The following is an 18,969-nucleotide window of genomic DNA, read 5'->3' as shown; positions in this document are numbered from 1 at the left end:
GACTTTTTTATGCAGAACAAATTTGTATTTAAAAATTTAAATATAAGATTGATCAAGCATTAAAATCCTATCCAACAGATCGCTTTAAACACATTAAACCTTTGTTCACTTTTTTTGAGCATATGAAGACGTAGGCTACTCAAAATAAAATGGATGCATTTTTTTTTTAAACTTTTTTTGGATAGCAGGTATAATTGTGGTTGTGCTTTTGTTTTCAAAAAGTCTAAATAAAGATCATAAATTAGTTATTGGAATGTGATCAGAAATGCACTTGCATAAAAAAGTTTTTTTAAAAGGACAGATTTCGCTGGGGCCTAGAAATATGAAGTTGAATCCAACGTTTTATTTAAAATGACCCTAAAAGGACACATTAATGGTGCTAATGTCATGGATAAACTTTATTAAATTGTTTAAAACGTTCTTAGTGCAACACTGTTTAAAGATGAAAAAATAAGAACATTTTTGTAAACTTGGGAACAAAATTACTCGAGCGTTCAATAACTATTCATCCTATTCAACAATAGGCTACTGAAATGATTAGCCTAATAATCAAAGTTCCTAGCAAGTTCCCAGAACCTAAATTTGAATGTTTGAAACATTCCATTTTTACAGAATTTAGAACGTTTTAGAACATTTAAATGTTAGCTAGGATGACGTATATTACATTTAAATAAGAACTAGTTTAAGTAGAATATTAGTAAATATGACTGATGTTTGTGGCCGCTCTGCGAGAGAGGCTGTTTTTGTCGCGCATAGAAGAGGGGCAGGATAATCGCGCGAGCTGCGTGTGTAACAGGATTGCTCGGGGCTTTGACGGAGGATGTATTGGCCACCGCCTGACGGGCAAACCCTTCCCCCACACTCAAGCATCATCCCCGGGGAGGCGACCTGGAGGTCACAGCGCTGGGGAACGCGCTTAAAGAGCTCGGGAACGTGCTCAGAGTCCTATATTCACAGGCGAACGATTGGCGTTTGAACAAAATTCGGGAATGGAGATATAGTGTAATGTAGAATTTTAAAAACAGACTTTAATTTATGTATAACATTATAACATAATCCAAAATGAACATATTCACCAGTTCTGTATCTAGAGAGATGACATGATCCAGAAATGTTTTAAAGTCTGATGCAATTTAAAATCTTTTTTGTCTAACTACGTTGGTGTTTTTGTCAAATAAAATAATAAAGGTCCGGCTACAGCGTGACATGTTTTGGATGGCCATTTTGAAATCTTATTTTAGAAAATCTAAATAAAGTAAGTCCCTCATAGTCTTATTGATCTGGGTCTCAAGTAATTTATCTAAATATTGTAGTATGAAATCCTATCCAACTAGAATTAACCGGTAGCAAATGAGACCCAAATTCATTCAAAACAGACACTATTTGAAGACTGTAAAATGTACTAAAATTCTAAAGAGATAATAAAAGACAACGATAATGTTATCTACTGATAAGAAAGAGACAATGCGTCTTTGAGAGCAACGCTCAAATATGTGAGAATGTATGGGAGTATGAATATATTGAGTTTTTTTTTTTCAGAGACTGGGTTGGACATACATATTTAAACAACGGGCACTCCCGAATCTCCTAAAATGAATCCCGAAATAAGCAGGCCATTAGGCCTAATTTAACACGGCGAGGGCCTTATAGGATATTAGAATTCTTCAGCTGACACAAACGCTCCCCATTCATTAAAATCTAAATAAATAAGAGGCGAGTGTGGTGGGCTTTTGTATTGTTGTTTAATCTGATCTCTTCAAGGCCGCCCCTACCTTCCCCCATGCAGCCTTCATTTATACATGCATGGGGTCTCTCTCTCTCCCCCCGTCCCACCCTCTTCAGCTCTCCATTGTGTTCAGTGCCCGAGGCGCTGTGCTTCGCGTTTTCTCGCGGAATAGAGAGACAGAGGAAGGGGAAGAGACTAGTGAGTGGCCATCAGCGCCGGTGTTAATGTCCGCTCATCGAGACATTGTCACTTGCAAGCGTGATCTGTCATTCAAACCTTTCAGATCTGCAGAGAACGGGCCGAGTCACCGTCTGCACTCGTGATAACGGTAGAATAATTGCTCCAGAATACTTGATATGTGCCTCTATCTATCTATCTATCTATCTATCTATCTATCTATCTATCTATCTATCTATCTATCTATCTATCGTTCCGTCATGCAGATCCATACCATTGACATGGTAAATAAATAAAATAAAATATTTTAAAATAAAGATAAAAAGCTCTACATTGCTTTAAGTTAGGCCTATTCAAAATACAATATATATATATATATATATATATATATATGCAAAAACAGAATTAATTACAAAAGGCCCAAAATTGTAAAATACATAAATAAATGATGTTTTTATTGGCATATATGGCTTGGTACAATGTTTTATTATAACTTAAATAAATAAAATTGTACTTATAATAATAATAATAATAATACAAAAACAATTCATTAAAAAACTAATTAAAAGGTCGAAATTGTCAAAAACAAGTGCTGGCATACATACCTTGGTATAATGTTTTATAATTGTAACTTTAAAATAAACAATAAGATATTCAAGAATTGGCTTATTTTAATAAAATTTATAATAATAATAATACATTTTGTCTTCTCTGCAGGCACCCATTTTATTTTATTTATTTTTTTAAATATCATATATTTATTAAAAGGTACATCTTCACATAGAATAACCCTGAAACAATATTTAAAATATTTATGATTCATAAATACCTTTAAAATAATAATAATAATTATATTTATCTTATAATATCTTACACTTGTCTAACTGTAATTAATAATTTACATGCTCAGATGGATGACACGGGACTCCAGGCAGACTTCTGCAGCGTTGCCCTATCAGGGTCGTTGTGTCGGCAGTGTCCCGTTGGGTGGGCCGATGGCTGGGTCAGTCTAATTGTCTGCTATTGAATTACCTAATGGAATGTGAAAATCAGAGGGGGCGTGTCACAGGGTCGCGCTCAGCGCGAGAACGGACCTCAAACAAGACCCTGTGCGGGACAAAATATCCTCCGCGGGCAAGAGACGGGAAACAGTGCTTTTGAAACGATCATGTTAAATGGATTATGTTGTGGGTGATTTTTTGATGTTTGTTATTGACTCAAAGACCAAAGCAAATGATGTGTGTAGCCTATATGTGCGTTTTGAACGTACATTAGAAGGATAATTGCAGTGTAACAAGCTAAACTCTATCTTATACCAGCATTTTGCTAATTCTACTATTATAGTAATACAAATTCAAAAATGTTTATATGGTATATATTTATGCATGCAGCATTTATTACTTTAACTGAAAGAGCATGCACAAAACGTGTACTCTGAAATAAAATAAAAAAAGTGTTGAAAATGTTACAAAGTGGTGTCGCAAGACCTAAAATATACACATTCTTAATGCCAATTTCCATGTTTTTGATGTAAATATAAAAAATTGTGCATCAACTCTCTAATTGCCTGTTTTTGAAGATACCATGATTTTGTCATATGCAGCAGTACCCTATATATGATTTAATAACCAAACATATTCTCAGCGTCTGAGTCATCATCAGTAGAATCTGATGATCAGCCTACAGCTCACCGAGATATGTATATTTTTTATATAAATAACTATCATGCATGCAGCCTTTTTACTGCTATTTCAACCCAGACTTTATTTTCAATATATTACACGTTGACTTATTTTGAAATATCATGAGTCATATAAGGCTTCTCAGCTGAACATATGGCGGTGGTCTGCGTTAGAAGACAAGTGAAAATAATCTCACAGGCGCTGGAAATGATCGCCGGCTCGCGGAGATAAACGCGGTCGATACGAGCGCTTAGTGACGGAACAAGAGCTCCTCCAAGCGGACAGCGAGGATATTACAAGAAAACCAGCAAGCTTGATTCAACAACGATATGAGGCTTGGAAATGCAAGATCATGTTCCTAGGATTGTATTCAGATAGCTAATAAAAACAAGAAATGTACGCATATAAATTCTATGACCTACAAATTGCTAGTTTAACTTCAGTAGTGTTTTGTTTTATCCTGGCTTTTGAGTTGTAGCAGTAGATGGAATCAAATCAAAGTGTATTTATGCTCTAATTATACAGAATTATTACACACTAGCCTGTTATTAAAGTATTTCATCAGAAAGTAGACCTTGATGTTAGACGCCATGCGGATGAAAACGAGGCTATGAGGCACACAATGGACAAATGTTCACAACTCACAACTTTTAAAAACTGTTTTATCATGTTTTTGTCTACTTTAGTTTCATCTGAACTACCAGTATGTTGTTAATCAACTGTAGCCCACTCAAAACATTGATCATAGGCTACTTCTACTCCTCACAGCCTCGTTTTCATTCATGTCAGAAATTACATTTGGTTCGTGCTAATTGATAAGCTGGCTGAGTAAAAAAAAACAAAAAAAAAAAAAAATATATATATATATATATATATATATATATATATATATATAACTTTTTACTTATATATAAACAATAAAACTTAGGCTATAAGAAGGTTATTAAATCATATTTAAAGTTAAAAGAAAGGTAAGAATGAAGTCGCACAGACTACCAACCAGTGGCTCATGAATCATGATGACTAAAATCCTCAGACAGTTGCAGACATACTGCATGTCACATGTCCTTCTGGGCTGAAGGTCACCAACCTACAGATAGATAGATAGATAGATAGATAGATAGATAGATAGACAGACATGGTTCACTTCACTGCTTAATTATTTCTCAGAAGGTTTATTTTGGCGTTAATGATTTCATTAATAGCATTATAAAACTATTTTAGCCAGCAAATTCACATTATCGAACATTTCTTTTAATTAAGGGTGAGTAAATGAAGTTTAAAAGTCCCGCAGTGAAAGCCGAGGCGCTACAGGAACAGCAGCGGCGACGTGATGACGCACGACGTCAGGCGGCAGGCCCGTGTCATGTGACCGGTTTTGCGAGGAAGCCAGTCCTTTAGAAAAATCCTGCCGAGATGAATCGAACAATTATCAACACGGCGTTAGCGCTTTTAAGCCTTTTATCAGGTAAATTGACTGTATACTTGATCTTTTAGATGTAGGTGGTTTTGTTTTGCCGGGTTGGTGTGTTTTTAGCGTTTGTTTAATGAAATAATGGCGACTGCAGTGAGATGCTATAATCCGCAGTCATGTTAATCGATCCGGTTTCTCTCCTGTATACAATTAAATTAGTTTAATCCATTTAATTTATGTGTATTTGCTACGATGTTGTGTTTATGCATCTTTATGCGTTGAAATACAAACGGTTTTGCTGTTAAATTTTGATGGTGAATGAGGAAGCCCTAGCAAGTCATGTGACAGTCATGGTTCATTAAAAAAAATATCCTACGTTGTTGATCAGTATTATGGTTATGATAGTATTATTATGATTTTTAAACTGATCATTGTGTTAGGAAAGGGTTTTTAGATGCCAAAATATGATAATTTTCGTACGACTTAAAATTTGATGGGCAGTTATATATTTTTATGTACTTTGAAATTACCAATTTATACCGTAGAAGAATTAATATTATAAATATGGGATATTATTTGGAAAATATTTAGTTTCTGTTAAGTTGCATTATTTTGTTTTTTTTACTGCTCCGCTATAAGATGGTACTGTTAGATGTTTATTTATTTGTATGAATGTATATATGAATAGGGTTAGGTATGTACTTATGTATGACTATATATATATATATATATATATATATATATATATATACACACACACACGTTCTTGTGAAAAGTGGGGACATCCCATAGTTTTTATACTGTACTTACTGTATGTGCTATGGCCCTACACCAACCCTACACCTAAACCTACCCCTTACAGGAGACTGTGCATTTCAACTTTCCCCCAAAAAACCTCACTCTGTATGATTTATAAGCGTTTTGAAAAGTGGGGACATGGGTCAATGTCCTGAAAAGTCACCTTCACCATGTAATACCTGTGTCATACCTTTGTCATTATACAAATCTATGTCCTGACTTTTCACAAAAATGTGCACACATATATATATATATATATATTACACTACACACACACAAATAATACCCGTTCTTGCCTTCGGACAACTTTGATTAACTTTTTTTTTAATCCACTTCAAATGTTGACTACTGTATGTGTGTGTGTGTATATAATTTTTTTATTTTAATCTAATTTGTATTTATTTAGTTCAATCCTATTTTTATTATTATTTAATTTGCATGTTTTATACTGTTGTTTGTAAACCTTTCGAAGGACCTCGAAATGTCTGAATGTCATCTCATTAGACTTCGAAATATTAAAGCAAGTGTCATTTGTTGCAAAGAAAGATTGTGCGAATATTACTATTTTTCCATCAGGTGTTTTGGGCGACAGTTTGACTGTTCTGCGCAGCCCGCCATACGTGACATTCCAGGATGGACAATGGCCCATATCAGGAGAAAAGGTCCCGGATTTAGTTGCCCTGACCATGGGCTTCTCCATCCGTGAGGTATAACTTCTATTTAATCGTGTAACAGCATGTGTGATGTCTTCATGTAAACGTTGTAGTAAGCTTGTGGTCTTTTTTTTGCAGGATCTTGATTGGCCAGGCCTGGCTGCTGGTTCACTGTTCCAACGCCCGCGTGCAAACGCTCTGATCGTCGTGCGCGGCTTGGACACCCTCGACTTTCAGAAAAACATTTCCTCCTACCCTCTCGAAAATGTGAGTGATACATTCTCATGTGCATGAGTTAATTTAGGTCCTGTGGTGCATGAATGCAAAAGCTGGTCTTTGTCTTTGACTCTTTTCTTGATTTTATGTCTTTGATTCAATGTGTAGGTTGTGACTTTAACCTTTAAATGAATGAGTAAAGTAAAATAAGACCCTGAAAACAGAAAAAAAAAAAAAAGTTTCAACAGCTAATTTGTAAGTTTCAGAAAATGAGGATGTTTCAGGATTGAGTAGCCGTGTAGTTTCCCTGCTAGACTTCCCTTATTTCGTATCATGAGACTCATGGCACTACTTTATCTGTCTATCTGTCTCTGTCTGTCTGGTTTCAGCCGGTTCCGTTCACTCTGGATAGTGTGGCAAATACAGTGCACACTCTGTTTGCCGACAGCACCCCTGTGGTCTTGCAGCTCGCCCCCAGTGAAGAGGTATGACCCCAGCGAATCTCTGGCACATTATGACTCCCTAACCACATAAGTGATGCCTGCAAACACACAAAGTGCTCTGCAGATAAAGATGCACGTGAGACGCTTAAAATCTAATGCAGTAAAAGTTAAAATGAGACCTACTGTAAAGAATATTTAATTGGACTGACTTGTTTTTAATACTGGAAAATTTGCATTTTTATCCAGTGTTATGTTAAAAGTATGTGTATGTGTGTGTGTGTATATATATATATATATATATATATATATACAGTGAGGAAAATAAGTATTTGAACACCCTGCTATTTTGCAAGTTCTCCCACTTAGAAATCATGGAGGGGTCTGAAATTGTCATCGTAGGTGCATGTCCACTGTGAGAGACATAATCTAAAAAAAAATCCAGAAATCACAATGTATGATTTTTAACTATTTATTTGTATGATACAGCTGCAAATAAGTATTTGAACACCTGTCTATCAGCTAGAATTCTGACCCTCAAAGACCTGTTAGTCTGCCTTTAAAATGTCCACCTCCACTCCATTTATTATCCTAAATTAGATGCACCTGTTTGAGGTCGTTAGCTGCATAAAGACACCTGTCCACCCCATACAATCAGTAAGAATCCAACTACTAACATGGCCAAGACCAAAGAGCTGTCCAAAGACACTAGAGACAAAATTGTACACCTCCACAAGGCTGGAAAGGGCTACGGGAAATTGCCAAGCAGCTTGGTGAAAAAAGGTCCACTGTTGGAGCAATCATTAGAAAATGGAAGAAGCTAAACATGACTGTCAATCTCCCTCGGACTGGGGCTCCATGCAAGATCTCACCTCGTGGGGTCTCAATGATCCTAAGAAAGGTGAGAAATCAGCCCAGAACTACACGGGAGGAGCTGGTCAATGACCTGAAAAGAGCTGGGACCACCGTTTCCAAGGTTACTGTTGGTAATACACTAAGGCGTCATGGTTTGAAATCATGCATGGCACGGAAGGTTCCCCTGCTTAAACCAGCACATGTCCAGGCCCGACTTAAGTTTGCCAATGACCATTTGGATGATCCAGAGGAGTCATGGGAGAAAGTCATGTGGTCAGATGAGACCAAAATAGAACTTTTGGTCATAATTCCACTAAACGTGTTTGGAGGAAGAAGAATGATGAGTACCATCCAAGAACACCATCCCTACTGTGAAGCATGGGGTGGTAGCATCATGCTTTGGGGTGTTTTTCTGCACATGGGACAGGCGACTGCACTGTATTAAGGAGAGGATGACCGGGGCCATGTATTGCGAGATTTTGGGGAACAACCTCCTTCCCTCAGTTAGAGCATTGAAGATGGGTCGAGGCTGGGTCTTCCAACATGACAATGACCGAAGCACACAGCCAGGATAACCAAGGAGTGGCTCTGTAAGAAGCATATCAAGGTTCTGGCGTGGCCTAGCCAGTCTCAGACCTAAACCCAATAGAGAATCTTTGGAGGAGCTCAAACTCCGTGTTTCTCAGCGACAGGCCAGAAACCTGACTGATCTAGAGAAGATCTGTGTGGAGGTGGGCCAAAATCCCTCCTGCAGTGTGTGCAAACCTGGTGAAAAACTACAGGAAACGTTTGACCTCTGTAATTGCAAACAAAGGCTACTGTACCAAATATTAACATTGATTTTCTCAGGTGTTCAAATACTTATTTGCAGCTGTATCATACAAATAAATAGTTAAAAATCATACATTGTGATTTCTGGATTTTTTTTTTTAGATTATGTCTCTCACAGTGGACATGCACCTCGATGACAATTTCAGACCCCTCCATGATTTCTAAGTGGGAGAACTTGCAAAATAGCAGGGTGTTCAAATACTTCTTTTCCTCACTGTATATATATATGTGTGTGTGTGTGTGTGTGTGTGTGTGTATGTATGTGTGTATATATATATATATATATATATATATATATATATATATATATATATATATATATATATATATATATATATATATATATATATATATATATATATATATATATATATATAAAAAAAAAAAAAATGTTATGTTTTAAATTATTGTTCTTTATCTTATTATTTGTCTTGTGTCTTATTTTTAAATTGTCGTATGTGCTGATACAGCACTAAAAATAAAAAAACTGACTTGCTGTTACTATATTAATTCAAAAATAGTTTAAATTATGTTGTTTATAATTAAAGTAAATACTTTTTTCTTTAACAAACTGAGAGACAAGTCTAAAATTGTTTGTTTTTTGGGGAAATTCTCACAAAGTCATAGATGATGTTAATGGAACATGTATTGAACCCAGAACGTTCATTTAATATGCGTCTAATATTAAGAAATGTCTTGATTGTGTGTTTCAGAGGCTGTATATGATGGGAATGGCCAACACTGTTTTTGAGGACCTGCCCGTGACTCTGCAACAGATCCGTGGACGTCTGTCCCAGGACGGATCTGTGCTCACGTCCCTTCCTCTCATCTCTCTCAGCCGTAATAACGAGGTGAATACTCAAGGTGTTGAGATTAGGGATGGGCATTTTTTGCGATTTCTCATTTCGATCATCGATAAGTTTCGTGTGCGGGGGATGGGAAATATCTGAAGACTGTTATGAAAATGAATGTTAAAAATAAAAATATGACATGAAAACATGAACACATGAGTAGAACACTGTTAGATTATGATTATGATGCAGCAATGTTATTTAAAAAAGAGGTATCTAAAAAGGAATAGCTGAAGAGTGAAGCCCGATCTATGACACATTCTATGATATTAATCAGATAACTTAGATACCTAACATAGACATAACATTACAACTTGTATCTGCACAAAAGGATGCAAATGCCAGTGAATTTCGTTACGCACTATAACGAGAGAGAGAGCGTTTTTGAAGCCATATGATGTACGAAAACAATTGCTGCATTATTATAACATCAGTATTTAAAAAAAAAAAAGAAACATCTAAAAGCAATATGACCGTCTCAAATAACTCAATATTGGGCATTGCATTTGAGTATAAAATTAAACACTGGTATTCTGGTGTTTATTTCAGCACACATTTAAAACAAGATCTGATTAATGTGATAATTATCATTAGACTTCTCCACTAGATGTCACCCTCTTATTTACCAATGTGCGATGTTACAACAGAAAGCCTGTCATTCATTCAGTGCTTATCATGGTGGAGATACTGTTGACAAGAACCAAGACCAAAGCCATACGCGTGATTCGTAATGCTCTGGTGAAATGCTATAGTAATGCTATAAATCTGTGGAAGCATTTGATATCACGCATAAGGCGCCATGATTTCCGCAATGAATGAATGCATGGCGGATGGCTCGACTCACTGTTTTGTTTACTACACATATACTAAAGCGCGGACGACGCTCGCGGTGTTTTCATCTTTTGCCTCTCACTATGATGATATTAACACACTGCTGCTCTAAGAGACATTTCATTAGCATTTTACAGTTTAATTTGAGAAAACTACCGCCATATCACATGATACACAGCAGCTGCAAGTTCCTCACGGCAACCTGTCAAAATAAGAGTTTAGTTTAACCTTAAGAGCAGTCTTAAAGGGTTAGTTCGCCCATTTAAGACATGAAGTTGTATGCAATCCTTACCAGCACTATAGTGCATACACACTGACCCACCCTTTAGTCACCTCCCTGGTCAGAGTTCTGGCCGCTGGAAGTTTTTCAAGATAGTACTCCCGGTTAGTTTCCGGGGCCTCAAAACTGTGCATTTTTATGTGAAAAAATTATTTGCGTTTCAAAGCTTGATTAATTTACATCACAAAAAACACGCCTGACAAAATTCATACCTCAGTTTTAATTGGCACTATTTTCTTTCCATTTCTATCAATCCGCGCTGCTGTCAACGTCAACAGTGCGCACGTTCAGATCAGCTGTTGATAGCGCGACTCGCTGACTATCATTTCTCTGGTGGAAATAAAGGATCGCTGTTTGGTTCCTCTGTCATAGTTAATCTAGTAGCCTCCATGTCTCTGATAAGCACGGCATTTTAAGATGGTGCACCGCTAGTGTAACTTTGTTTTCGTTTTGCTCATGTTTCAACAGTTCCATTCCATACAACAGAAACACTCGGTGTAGCGGAGCCTTTACGATTAATTAACCGTGACGTTTTAAAGCGCGGTTAATCGTAAAACCGGTAAATCGCTGCATCCCTAGTCCTATGCTAATAAAGTAAAAAAAACAACAAAAATAAATCTCTAACAAAACATTATCTAGCTATCTCTCTATCATTTATTTATTAGTGTTTACAGTATTCACACACTTTATACAGACATGGACTTGTAACAGTTTCTGAAGCAGTTTTTCGGTCATAGAAGGAAGTGGTGTCTGCCTTGCTGAAAATATTGACTTGTGAAAGTCGTTGTTACAGATAGAAACCATCGTTCAGTAGATGCATGTTGGTTTTTGTTTCCCACCCTAAACTAAGCATTGGTCTAAAGAAGCCGGTTTTAGTGTATGAATGTGGTGGTCTGTGTTTTTCAGGCTGATCTTCTGTTCCTGTCTGAGGTTCAGGTGCTGTATGACATCTCAGCTCTGGTGAGTTTCTCTGTCTGCTCTGAGCTCATACACTTTAAGACAGTTTGTCCCATATAAATCATGCCTTAATGTTTGTCTCATATAGTTCATTAATATATATTTTTTTATTTTAATATATTTATATTTTATATATACATAATCTTTTTTTTTTTTTTTTAAATCTCTGTAATCTGTAAATGAAATTACTGTGGCAACTTTTGAAAACAAAGTGAATTGTCCTTTTTCACTATTGATTCTGTGTTATTGAAGTATTTCTTTCTGTTTGCTACAGTTGCAGAAACACAAGCATCTGGCTAAAGACCCGGCTCCTGACCTGTACTCTCTAGAGCTCGCGGGGTTGGAGGAGATCGTTCGTCGTTATGGCACAGACTCTCCTCAGTACGCCGACGCTACCAGGATCCTGACGTCTGCTCTGCAGAAGGTATGGAGACTGTGCTTCATTATTATAGTTTACTAAAACATTAACTTTTTTATTAACTGAAGTAAAAAAAAAACTATCACTTGAACTAAAATAACTAAAACCAAAATAAAAACGAATAAATATGGTAGTTACTAAACTAAAATTAAAATCAAACTGGAAGTATTAAAAATAAAAACTAATTCTAAATATGAGTAAATCATATATTGTAGTGTATTATAGTATCTCAGTGATACTAAGATAACACTGCTGTGCTGGCCTCTTGTTTACTGACACAATGGTCTCTAATACAACAAAGTACATTCATTTTACAGTAGTTTTATTTTAAGTTTTATTGTAAAAATACAGTTTGATTAATATATTCACATTGTATAATAGTAGTGTATTGTAGATAATCACAATAAATGACAATTACAGAATTTCTAAAACTTTTTTTGCAAGTTCATTTTAATGATTTTGCAAACGTTATACATTTTGTTTTATATGGAACAAGTTGCTAAAATGTTTAATTAAGCCTTGGGACAAGTAAGATTTATTTGTTTATTTATATGTGATTTATATTAATATGCTTTATTTTCTTAACTTATTTTAAGCTGAAAAATTGTCATGACAACTTTTAGGTTTAGATATCTGCAAATTTCTCTTTTGTTTTGTCATGAACATAAGATCATTAATGTTCATTAATTTTCATTATTTATTAATTACATTTTCATATATATTTCTCTACTTGGTTCCAGATATAAAATGTGTTTGTTATTTGCTCTAGTAGTACTAAATGATACATAAATGATACATAAATGATACTGCTGTTTTTAGTACTTTTACATTACAATCTGTTTGTTTGTGCATGCACAAAGTTCGCAGACGATGTCGCCAATGTCTATGCAAACAACGCGGTTGTAGAAGTGGTGACGGTGAAGACGTTTGAAGCCCCTCTGACCAGGAAGTCACGCTCCATCCTTCAGATCGTAAGTTAATTGCAATAAGCTTTTCTATAAACAAACATTTCTACATAGAAAAAAAAATACGATGTTGGATCAGGTCCACATTTTCAGCGTTATTCTTATTCGTCAGGGTACGAGAAGAAAGAATCGTTTCAAGATCACTTCTGTAAGACATTTAACGTAAATTGCGTAGGTTGTAGTAGCTGGTTAGCAAGCTCTAGTGTGCGTTTTATTCACTTTTAGAAATAGTGGCATATAGTTTTATCTTAGCGACCCTCACCTTTCCAACCCATAACCTGTGTTTGTTCCAAAACAAAAAGACCGCTACAGTAGAAACCCCCTTCGCTGACCTGCTTTTGAACGTTGACCTACATGTAACTCTAGCATGTGGTTGTTTCAGAGTAACCAAGGCAGCCTCTACAACCTGGCCTACAAGTACGACTATGATTACGCCGTGATCTTTAACATTGTCCTGTGGCTGATGATCGTGTTAGCTTTAGCCGTCATTGTGATCTCGTACAACCTCTGGAACATGGATCCCGGATATGACAGCATCATCTACAGGATGACCAATCAGAAGATCCGAATGGACTGATGACGTCCACCGCAGCCCATTCCACTTTGTGTTTTGTATTTGAGTGCATTTGAATGTGTTTTATTTTTGATGTGTGCACCACAGAATTGCTTGTATAAATGCTTTGCCTTTATGACGCAATCAAACACAGATTTAAAGATTATTTATTGATGCCTGTTGATAGATGGAGAAATAAAATTGTATGTGACGTTTAATTGCTGTATCTTGTAGATTTGCATAATGTGAGTCTACCGAAGAGGAAAATCTGATGTTAGGATGTAAAGAATTGAAATTTAACTCTATTTATTGTTTGTCGTTTACGTCATCGTGCTGTTTTCCTTCCTGAAAACTGGATATGGTGTAATTGCTCCATTCCCATGTACATTTGTTTAATTAAATAAATGTCATTATCATTGAAAAAAAAAAAACTATATAGTAGAAAATGAGATGTTTTAAGTGTGACTGTTTGACAAGGCCGTGACCATTTATTAAGCATTGTGGAAACAATTTTTGATAAAGTCGATGTAAAAATAGAAGGAAATAGATCTAGCTAGTTGGGAGGTAATAATTTGAATTATTTGCAAATAACATTTTAAAATATGCACACAATTACTTATTTATATGCCTAATATGGCGAAAACGCGAACGTTCTTCACGTTCAGTAACTTAAATGATACCAAAACGGTCATATTTGAGAAAAAAGTTTGCATTGCTGGATATTACTAGCGGTCGTGTAACATTTATATGATAAACAGTTGTCAAGTATTAAATATTTTGCTACTTCCATCTTACCTTGCTGTCTTTCACCGTTAATAACTGCCGCGCTGGAATTCGCGCTCTGCTTCTGTGAAGAGTAAACCCCGCCTACTTTGATTTGATTGGCCAAGAGTCATATCAATCATTTTGACGAGTGCGGTTAGACGCCAAGCAGAAAAAAAAAAAAAAAACGGCTTAAAATGTAACTAAAAGTTATAATGGATATAAATATGTAACATCCTAACAGACTTGTTTTCCTCAGTGTCTATAGTGGTTACGGTCCTGGTTGTGTATAGATGTTATTAATTCCTATGAAACATTGTGTTATCATACAAAATGTACAAATGTAACCCAAATAAAAAAAACTCCATCCATCTCTTAAAACAAGTTTTAATGTCTTTATGAGTCATGAGTGCATGCTACAACACTTTACTGAGGAAAACTATGTTCAGGAAATTAAAACACTTTTCTGAAAAATAAAAGAATTGCACTGCAACAATATTGAACCCTGGACCTTTTAGTTTTTGACCTTAATGCATATCGATAACAGACATTTCGCTGCTGTTGTTGTTGTTTTTTTTCTTCAGAAACAGGAAGTAGCACTTTTACCAGTCTGTTCATATGTTACAAGCATAGCAAAACTCCAATCAGTGTTGCACAACAGACAACTCATCCCTAGATCATGTATTTTTCTTGCCATCTTGTACTTTGTTCGAATTTGTATCATGAATAGTGTTTTTGCACTTTGATTCAAGAACTGCCATTAGGGGAAAGTGGTTTTCTGACCTGGTTTGATCATTTTTGGGTGGCTACTTGGAGACCAGGACCAAGTAGCCTAAATCATCCTAAACCAGCATGGTTAACCACATAAAATAAAATAAATGACAATCAATACAATCAAACTTAAATAATATATTTCTTAATAAACTAGTTATGTTTGTTAACATGAATTAACATTAACAGGATTAATAAGTATCGTCCATTGTAATTTAATGTTAATGCATTGACCCTTACTGTAAACTCTACCCACATCAATCAAGACTGATCTGTTAACATGTCTGAGATACCTGATAACACACATCCAAATTTAGTATTTTATAAAAAAGTAAATAACATGGTTTCATTCAAACGGTGACGGAAACACATTGACCTTTATAAAAATTAATCCTAACGAAAAGGATACACCCACGGAAGGTGTCAGTCTGCCTCATTATCAGCTTTCAAGATGTGATGATTTCTGCTTGTGTTGATCTAGGATGCAGCTTTGACTTCTGAAGAAGTACATAAGTGCCGTTTATCTGAATGGGATTTTCTCTTCTGGAATATGTGGGCAACTCGATTTCAGAATACTACAGGAACAATAACAATGGAATTAGCCACTTTATAAATCTCTTCATTACACATGTGAACACCTTTGGTTGATTTTGTAAAACATTTGTGAATTTGTAGACCATCTAGAGTTATGTTAGCTAACTGTATGTGTTTCACAGTTGCTTAAGATGTTTTGCAAAACGTCATGAGTTCTGAAATCTGAAGAATGATCTCCATCATTTTCTACTAGAGAAACATTAAAATAACTTGATGATACATTTTAGCTGTTGCCTGTAAATTTTGGAAGCATTTTGTATTATGAACTTAAATGGCAATTGAATCATATAGCAACACAAGTCTTACCTCTGCGGTGTTTAAGTCCTCAGTCTGCTCTGGTTCAACATTCCGAGGTTGTTGACTTTTTCTTGGCTTCTTAAGTTTTAGCATTAACAGACCTAAAGTAGAGCGCATTACATTTTGGTTAAGTTATATTACCATGAAATCAATGTGATCGTGAACAACAGTTGAGTACATTTCAAATAAACTTTTATAAAGGAATGCACTAAACTTAATTTAAAGGACACCGGGCAGATTAATTTAAACATGCCATCATGTTTTTTGTACTTTCAAAGTGATTGTATCTCAGAAACCTCACCTATTATTGCAATAATCAGCACAATGTTCATTAGGATGGATGTAACAGTCAAAATCTCGTGAAATGTTTTCTCACATGGTTGTTCCTGATGTTTGCCTTCTGTTTGTTTTTGATCTTGGGCAGATTCTGTTTAAGTAGAAGAACTCTTATCAGTTTTATGTTTTTAATATGATTTATTGCAGTAACACATATAATACATTATTTTTGGATAATTTATAGTTATAAATATATTCATACGTTTTTGTGTCAATTGTAAATGTGATTTAGAAATACTTACCATTGGTGTGAAGTCTGGTGCCATTGCTGATCTGTAGAGTTTTGTTTAGTTTTGCACAATAATATATTCCTAATTCATGAACAGTTATGTTACTAATAAATAAACGGCTCCGAGTTAATGCTGAATATTTGTCCTTCAATCTTTGGTCTTGTACATGAGATGATGTATATTCTGCTGTGAAAGTTCGCAGTATCAGCACCGGAGAGTCTGTCAGTTTCTGGAAAACCCAGTAAATCTCTTTTACATCAATCTGACAGTCTAAAGTCACGTTTTCTCCTAAATTCACACATTTATCAGTTAAACTCTCTGTAGTTTGACACCACGCCAGTAGAACTGTGAAGATAAAACACATATAGTAAAACACAACTCTTTCAACCTTGAAAACTATTCAGTCATGTTAAGATCACACAGAAATTACTCTGAGTAACTTACAGAAGAGTAAAAGTTGCGCCGTCCTCATTCTGAGGTTGTTTTGCTCATATGCTGTAAGATAGTTAACTTAACTGCGAATCTGAGAGGAAGTGCTACCACAGATGCGGAGAAAAAAATTAGAAGGAAACTACCAGGCACGCTTGAAAAGAGGATGTAGTCGTTGAACTGACCGGACTGTTTACTGTTATTAAAGCATTTAAGAAGGACAAAGTGCATGAGATAAAGTGTTTGTTTTGGATAAGTAATTTCAGCTGCCAATAGATTTTATTTTTCGATTAATTAAATTGCTATATTGGCACCCAAACTAAATTTAATTTTGAAGCTGATCATTTAAAAAATCAAAATCAAAATAAAATCTTTTGACCAAACTTGTAAGCTAGACTGGGTGATTTCTGACAGCACCAGCATGTGGTTTTGCTGACCTAGTTTCACGTTAGCAAGTGTGAGTGTTAGACATGTATGTTCTGTACAAATATATATTTTTATCCACCGTTGCTATTTCACATGGCCTCTGGAACATAGATACTGAAAACATTATATTAGAGAACATTCTGGCAATGTTCTGTTAAAATATAACGTAGTCTAAACTTTTGTATTGAGTATCTCACTCTGAGTAAAAAGTTTACCTCATCAAACTGTGCTACTAAACTCAGCTTGTAGAGGGCGCTGTCACCATTTGAAGGCGATTTTCGATGCTAAAATGCTTTCTCGACACTGAACATGCAGATATAAAACATTGCTCTGTTTGTGTACATGTAAACAAACAAATATAGAAGATAATCGAGTCGAAAAAACATGAAGGTAGTTTTCAGCTAATAAGCAGCCCGCGGTTAAAGGAGTACGAGCCTCTCATCATGTCTAAACCGAAGACAGACTGCAGCGAAAGTGAGTGTACTATTAAAAAATCACACTGACTGTGTATGAAAAGTTATTTATTTCTTCTGTGGAATAAAAGAACACAGTGTGGGCGGAATGACAGTCTCAGACACCATTCACTTACTGTAAATAAATGGTGACGGAGACTGTTAGCCAACATTATGCTTAACTTACCCTTTTTGATTGTGTTCAATTGGAGAAAGTAAAATGGGTTTGTAGCAACACAAGGGTAAATGAATGAGTGATAACAGTTATTTATTTAAGTACAAAACTATCAGATATTGCTGGTTATTTTTCAGTTCTGTCTGATTGTGATCTCTGTTAAGAACAGAAAATACAGAGGTTTGTGTTTAGTCTTAAACCTGGAATACACTACAGGACTTTTAAAATCTGAACAGATTTTTAAAACACTAGGCATCATACACTTACCGACTTTGTAAATAGTGACAAAGGAAAACTGGGCATCATACACTACGCGACTGAAGATCATACACAACCAGACTTTAAAGTTGTTCTGATCACAACAAACTCATGCAGAAATGTGCGCCTTGTTGCTAGGAGAGGCATGACAAATGAAAACATAGGTGTTCTAAAATCGGCTGAAAATATCAAACATGTTTGATATCCTGCGACTGGATAGAATCAAAGTCTGAAGCAGGGGGAGGCCAGAAATGTTTAAGTGGGTGGGCCGACATAAAACCAGGTGGGCAAGGTGCGTGTAAGAAAACTGCATAATTGCCAACAGAAAATACAGCGCAAATGTTCAATGCACAACACTTCTAAAGCATTAATTAACATTAATTTTAATTTCAACATTTTCTAATAATTATTACAATTTAAATTTATCTGTTAACATTCGTACCTGAGCTAACAAAAAGTTGTAGCCTATTTTTATTAACTAACCTTAAAAATGTATTAATACTGTAACAAATGTATTTCTCATTGTTAATGTTAGTTAATGCATTACCTAACCTAAGTTTATTGTAAAGCATTACCTTAGTCTGAGACGACG

The 18,969-nt window shown here is 35.5% G+C and overlaps 3 protein-coding genes across 4 annotated transcripts in view; 1 reads left to right on the top strand and 2 right to left on the bottom strand.

Moving 5' to 3' along the window:
• Positions 1–4,636, bottom strand: part of bcor (BCL6 corepressor) — a 49,800-nt gene extending 45,164 nt beyond the window's left edge. The window contains exon 1 of the mRNA XM_058760122.1: positions 4,586–4,636. The gene's annotated coding sequence lies outside the window, so the exon portion shown is untranslated. The remainder of the gene's footprint in view (positions 1–4,585) is intronic.
• A 268-nt stretch (positions 4,637–4,904) lies between these two features.
• atp6ap2 (ATPase H+ transporting accessory protein 2) lies at positions 4,905–14,788 on the top strand. Its single transcript, XM_058761749.1, has 9 exons — positions 4,905–5,053; positions 6,374–6,504; positions 6,589–6,717; positions 7,056–7,151; positions 9,506–9,643; positions 11,661–11,714; positions 11,986–12,135; positions 12,990–13,100; positions 13,477–14,788. The coding sequence occupies exons 1-9, from the start codon at positions 5,002–5,004 to the stop codon at positions 13,669–13,671; spliced, it is 1,056 nt and encodes a 351-aa protein (XP_058617732.1). The 5' UTR covers positions 4,905–5,001; the 3' UTR covers positions 13,672–14,788.
• LOC131531175 (uncharacterized) lies at positions 14,781–17,474 on the bottom strand. 2 transcript variants are annotated; one of them, XM_058761751.1, is made up of 5 exons: positions 17,082–17,474; positions 16,650–16,982; positions 16,448–16,498; positions 16,081–16,172; positions 14,781–15,755 (listed from the first exon to the last, which is right to left on the bottom strand). In XM_058761751.1, the coding sequence occupies exons 1-5, from the start codon at positions 17,107–17,109 to the stop codon at positions 15,627–15,629; spliced, it is 633 nt and encodes a 210-aa protein (XP_058617734.1). In that variant the 5' UTR covers positions 17,110–17,474; the 3' UTR covers positions 14,781–15,626. The 2 variants fall into 2 exon arrangements, with proteins under 2 accessions (XP_058617734.1, XP_058617733.1); XM_058761750.1 differs by having other exon boundaries at positions 16,373–16,498; positions 17,082–17,443.
• Positions 17,475–18,969: the final 1,495 nt, after the last annotated feature.

The sequence above is a fragment of the Onychostoma macrolepis genome, chromosome 22, assembly GCF_012432095.1.
Source record: "Onychostoma macrolepis isolate SWU-2019 chromosome 22, ASM1243209v1, whole genome shotgun sequence".
Taxonomy (NCBI): domain Eukaryota; kingdom Metazoa; phylum Chordata; class Actinopteri; order Cypriniformes; family Cyprinidae; genus Onychostoma; species Onychostoma macrolepis.
The sequence above is the reverse complement of the archived record's forward strand: the minus strand, read 5'-3'. Positions and strand labels throughout refer to the sequence as shown.